The sequence below is a fragment of the Dipteris shenzhenensis genome, chromosome 7, assembly GCF_047967505.1.
Source record: "Dipteris shenzhenensis isolate YYH24624 ecotype China chromosome 7, Dip_SZ_1.0, whole genome shotgun sequence".
Lineage (NCBI taxonomy): Eukaryota > Viridiplantae > Streptophyta > Polypodiopsida > Gleicheniales > Dipteridaceae > Dipteris > Dipteris shenzhenensis.
Window position 1 is genome coordinate 53,490,644 of NC_141602.1, and position 6,000 is coordinate 53,496,643.

Here is a 6,000-nt window from a genome sequence, read left to right on the forward strand (position 1 = left end):
CTCTGGAAGTCTGAAACTTTTGACTGTTCACCAATCACTATATATTCAAGACTCATAGAGTGGGATACTCTATCTAGTGTTGCTGCAACATGATATAATATTAAAATCGCTGATTTTTAGTTTCCACCTTTCTTTAGCAAGAAAATAAAATAACAAACAAATGGCACACTCGTAGCAGCTAGAACTCTAAAGTTTGGGTCTTGATTCCATACACGACTCCAAGCTCATGACTCGTACGTTTGGTACCACCTTGGTCCCATAAATCTCCAAATAATAAAGAAAAACAACGTTTTCCTTTCCCTGAAACTGTATGTGTACAATTTTTCTGACACGCATCTGTTCGGGATGTCCATAGCTTGCAAGGATCCACAGTGGCTTCAATTGAGCACTCGTGTCTCCATCATGATAGCACTTGCTACCAAAAGTTACATCAATCCAGTAGGCCCTTTCTTAGATTTTTCCTATTATGTATAAAAATTATTTCTACACAGGTCATAGGAATGCGTGATTCCACAATGCCTTATCTCATAGGCAATAGCATGATCGAATACCATCCTGAATCATCGGAAGTGACTTCTATCGAGTACCATGACAAAAACGTCAGGACCAAAAGTTGCATCAATTGAGTGGCTCCTATTCTTAGATTTTGCCTTAGGATATCTTTCAGCACATGTACAGCGATGCTGAAGTGTGCGCAACCTCTTATCTCATCCACAATAATAGGACTGCATGCCATCCTCAACCTACTCCTTTATGCCCCAAGCTAATCTCCTGTATACATGAAAAATTCTACAGTTTGTTGGAGTTCTGATGTGATGTAATCGTTTTCAAAACCACAAAGGAGACTTGAACTCACAAAAGCAAGCATAGGCTCTACAATTATGTGTCAACAGCTGCTGTGATTTGTAACGAACTTCCCACAACACATTAGCAAATAAGAAGTGCCCAAATAAAGACCAGAATAAGTGCAGCTGACATCTCAAGCAGACTAAACACTAGACTGCATGGCGTAGCCAGTTAACAAACATCTTTGAGCCCATCATCAGGTAAATGATGTCTGCAGAAGCCCAGCATTTTCTTACTTGTTTACTATCAAAGCTGACGTGGATTCCCCTGCGGAGAACTTGAACTCTTATAAATGATCCTCAAGACAACTAGGTAGAGTTGGGGGACTTCGTATAATGCTCAAACACAAAATTTCAAGCCAATACTATATCCATTAGCTCTGCTTAAATTTCTCATATTAATATTGCATACATCGAGTTCGGTAGATTTTCCCGTCCTTGCATTAAGGAATGGGTACTACTAACTTACATTTTGGAAGAGACCCAGCATCCCTGGTATGCTGGCAGCTTGCAACGGTCTTGGCTTAACGGCCTGAAAACAAAAGAAAAGCATCCTTCAGAACACGCTGCAGGACACGCCAGATAGACAACTACTCAAATCTCAGTTACCTTGTTTGTCTTGACGGGAATGAGCTCGTCCATGGACAGTCTTTCACTCGTGATCGGACAAGTGCCATATTCCTGCGGGTTTGTGTGGAAAGTCAAGCACATCTCTATCATTAGACCTTACTTTACGATACAAACTTCCGTCTCGAAGCTCAAGGTTGTCGACTCACCGCAAGATGCTTCTCGATGAGCCTTCTTTCGAACAGCAAGCCGGAGCGACTGGAGACGACGGGCTCTTCGGGCGTGGCACCCGATACTACCGAAAATAAGCATAAGGATGGAATTCAGAAGCAATTCACAATCAAAAACGCCAGTAAATGCAAGGAAGTCGAAAATACCAAGACGGCTGCCGAGCAAATCCTATAGTCGAAGGAGAAAGGAGAAGGGAGTAACTTACTAGCACAGAACATGGTGAATGCTTCGACAAGCCGGCAAACTGAAGCTTCACCTAGAAAAGGGCTTGTTCTCTGCAACTGAGATGAATTGGTGCTTGTAAGCTCTAAACTTAGAACTCAACCGTCTTTGGATTTGATTTGTTGCTGTTTGTAGCATCCAGTAGGTCAAGTAAAAAGGCTTTAGTTCTTTTTCTCTTTTTTTTTTTTTGTCATGAAAGCCTAAGCTATCGATTTCTCTTTTTCTCTATCCATGGGGGGGGTTTTGCTATGATGTTGGGATACTCTGGAGATTTTAATACATGGTGGATCTTGGGCAAAACTTAGGTAGTGGCTAGTTAGGCATATGATGTTTAGGAGGGGAAGGTAGGATAGTGGCTAGTTAGGCATATAATGGTTACGGTCGGGATGTGGAGGTAACAATAGGGTTTTCTTTAGGGTAGGTTATTCTATCATGTGGAACTATGGCTTTCGCTCCGCCTTTTCCTCTCCCCTCGCATTCGCTAGCTCTTCTTCTCTGCGTGGCGGTCGAAACTGTTCCTCCATCTTCGTGCTTAGTCTTCTTCGATTGCTCTTTGACGGTTTGATTGAATCTCCTCATCGTGGTCGTCTCACTGATCGCAACTAGCTTCTATGGAGATGTTGGCTCTTTGCGAAGTAGCGGCAGTGAGGTCTTGGTTGATGTTCTGCCTTGCAGAGATTAGCAGATTCTATTCGCAGCTTTCTCCTGTGTGATCTTCTACGGTGTGCGACTGTGAAAGCACAGATATTATCTTCTTCTTCGACGTCTAGTATATCCTACTCTCTGCGACTCTAAACGCATTGGGCATCGGGTATTTCCTATGCTCTGTGACACTACATGCATCCAGTATCTCGTGCTCTTTGCGACTCTATATGCGTCTGGTATTTCCTACTCTCTCCGACTATGCATGCATTGGGCATTCGCGATTTGCTATGCTCTACGACTTTGCATGCACACATAAGATCCTTTGGTGCTTTTCGTATATTGGCTTGAATCCAAACCTTCTAAATCGGCCTTGTGGAAGGCTGAAGTTCATTACGAAGATCGATTTTTATCGTTTGCACATTTGATGTCTTTCGTATTCGTCATTACCTTTGGGAGTTTCGTTTGTCAGTTTGCTTGCATCTGGCTACGAGCTTGCTCATTGAACGTGCTATTTTTATTCTATATTCGAGTGCATATGGGTGTCCTGCCAATGAACGTTGTTATTCGAAGGCTCTATCTTTGGAAACGCTTTGATTAGTCTTTATGGAGCTATGGTAGTACCATTTTCGAGTGCCTAAGCATAAAATTTCAATACTTGCACAAGCATAAGCTTTTCCTAATCTTTACGAAGCTCTGCTACTTCCTTCTCGCGCTTATACTTAGCACCTTTTTCTGCAGGTTTAGCAGCTTCTGTTCCTCCATCTGCAGTTGTCTCTGTGTAGCTCTGGTTTGTGATAGAGTATTTTAAAACGACATGTTTCATGGTATTCTAAAGGGTTTCTTAAACTGTTCATTGTTCATATATTCCTTTGTTTTTTGAAGGAGTTCTCGAACCATTTCAGTCTTTCAGAAATGCTTTTTGAAAAGCATCATTGTAGGAAAGTAAATAGTCCTACTCTTAATTATGAACTTTGCATTATGGATGACAAAAGGACAGAACTCTTCTCTTTTGGACACTCTGTGTTTCTGTGCACTTTGGAAGGAAATGCAAATTCAAAGTGTGTAGCTTTCATTTGCGATTTTGCTTGAAGCTTGTAGAAATGCTTTCTAAAAGTAGATTCTGCTTGTAGTAAACTATTCCTTTTTTTATTGCAATCATTTTTTCATAAGATGCAGTTATTAATTCACTGATGAGTGCTGTTGAGCATCATTAAATTGATGATAGGAAATTTGTGGTCTTCTCATAATTCATGGAATAGCAGAAAGTAAAAAGTCATTATGATATAAACTAGGCCAAGTTCCTCTATGCGCATCCAATCATTGCAGTTTAGCATTTATGGAATAGAAGAGAGATCATGATTGTATGGCAGAGAAGAAAGTAGAAGTCCTTGACGAAGTCCAACCAATGGACATAATATATGGTAATTGCTTTATGAATACTTGAAAGGATTGCTGTGAAATTTTGAACTCAAACTTGAACTCACTTATCGAATTCCATGAACTTACACTCAAACATTCTGCGTAGCAGATTCTCATAAGTCATTGAATGTGTCATCTACCACAAGTGGAAAAGCTTCTCCTCCCTATGAGACAAACACTCTCCTTCTCTCATTCACCCATAACACCTCAGAAAAAGCCCTTCGAAAAGGAGAATTGCAAGTAGAGATGCATTGTACCTTGGCTATAAGAGAGCCATAAGGTTTGCAACTACATTCAAACAAAAGCATGCTATGATAAAAGGTCAACATTTGCTATTTGTAGCCCATCTAAGCTTAATCTTCATGGAGATTTGCTTGCTTGGCATCAACACTTTGAATACTTACAGGACATGAAAGATGTACTACAGAGTCAACTACTTGCAAGGTTGAATTTGATAGGCCCTCTATTGCAGAAGCTATTATTGAGAATATCCAGCCCTTGCAACTTGTTGAGGCATTCCCTATCCTTCAAATAAGTGAGCTTTCATACTGTATACTCAGATTTGCTTTTGCGAGGAAAGTCCCCGTCAAATATGACACCTTCCATGTTACAAAGGGGCCCTAGCCAAAACTTCTGAAAGGTGATTTGAGTGATTGCAAGGCAGAAGAAACCATTACGTTGGTTGTTCCTGAAGTGCTTTTACCAAGATTTTCAAGTTTCATTAACGTCAATAGCTTCCTCCACATAGAAGGAGCTGTTCTTCGCACCAAGAGTCATAATGACAGCTATCTCTCTACGTTGATGCTACAACTACAATTATAGGCGTCTGGATAGGGAGTTGACTTAGTGATAGCCAAATTATGTTCCTTATATGATATGTTGATTGAATTATTACTTAAAGTAGAGGGGCACATTTACCAAAAGATTGCACTCACAATAAAGAAGATGAAGGCTAACTAACCAAAGCACTTGGAATCCATCCTCCCCCAACACAACAATGGGCTTTGGTAGTCATCAACTAGCTACATCTCATGAAACTTTAAGACTTCCACAAACTCCTGTGGAATGTTACCTTTGACAAAGATGTCGCCCTAGAAGCCAGCAACACATGTGAATAAGTAGCAAAAATATTTTGGGCAAAGGAAAAGTAGATCATGACCAAGAAGGCTAAAGTTGCCCCTACCCTTCAAAATAGTATGGAAATGATAACAAATCCCTGGAGCTATGTGAGGCTATACATGATAATTTGTTCATAAAAAACATGGAGTCCTAGGATAGGGATATGTAAAGAGCAAGGCAAATGATTTAGTGGGCAATAATTTCTTTGATTTCGGTTGAAGACCTTGGCACATGCATGCTCTAGGGTGTTGGTGCTGAAAGCATTGAAGGGCATGCGGGTGAAAGGGTGAGTCAATTGAGCAAAGCTCATGACCCGCCAATTTTGAGACAAAGTAGACAAGCTGATGAATGCCGAGAATGCATGCCCTAGGGTGTTGGTGCAGAAAGCATTGAAGGGCATGGTTCAACCACTTGCTACCTTCATTGTATTGCCATACACAAGACTTCAATACAGAGCTATAAATCATGGTAATTCTTTATTTGCATTGTCTCCTTCTACCACCTCCTTAGTGAGCATCCTTATAAATGTATATGCAAAATAGTTGAATCTATTCTTATTTTATCTTGTACAGAATATTGATTCATGTGCTTCTTGCTTTTCTTTGTCCTTGATTTCCAAGCCAACTTCTATGGATTGCTCTAAAACCAGTTCATGGTTTGGGATCCATTCTTTTTTTATACAATTAGTATACAACATGTTGTTATCCATATTCTTCTTCCTCGCTCTTGGATCAAACCATACTGATGTAAATTTATAGCTCTTCCATGATCATCCCTACTCATGTCCATTACTTTTGCAACCCAAAACTTCACATTCTCATTTTCATCATCTAATGGCTAACATTAGAAAAAAGGAAACTCATTTTGGGGCCTTTTAGCCTAGAAGGAAACTAGCCCTCCACCAATCAAAGGAGGGCCAACGTAATGTTGAAAAAATACAAAAAAGGAAGAA

The 6,000-nt window shown here is 40.3% G+C and overlaps 1 protein-coding gene across 1 annotated transcript in view; it reads right to left on the minus strand.

Moving 5' to 3' along the window:
• Positions 1 to 2,092, minus strand: part of LOC147900497 (pre-mRNA-processing factor 19-like) — an 82,796-nt gene extending 80,704 nt beyond the window's left edge. The window contains exons 1-4 of the mRNA XM_087376982.1: positions 1,849 to 2,092; positions 1,622 to 1,707; positions 1,455 to 1,526; positions 1,315 to 1,377 (exon numbers count right to left, since the gene is read on the minus strand). Coding sequence (XP_087233108.1) covers positions 1,315 to 1,377; positions 1,455 to 1,526; positions 1,622 to 1,707; positions 1,849 to 1,861 — 234 coding nt within the window. The 5' untranslated portion in view covers positions 1,862 to 2,092. The remainder of the gene's footprint in view (positions 1 to 1,314; positions 1,378 to 1,454; positions 1,527 to 1,621; positions 1,708 to 1,848) is intronic.
• Positions 2,093 to 6,000: the final 3,908 nt, after the last annotated feature.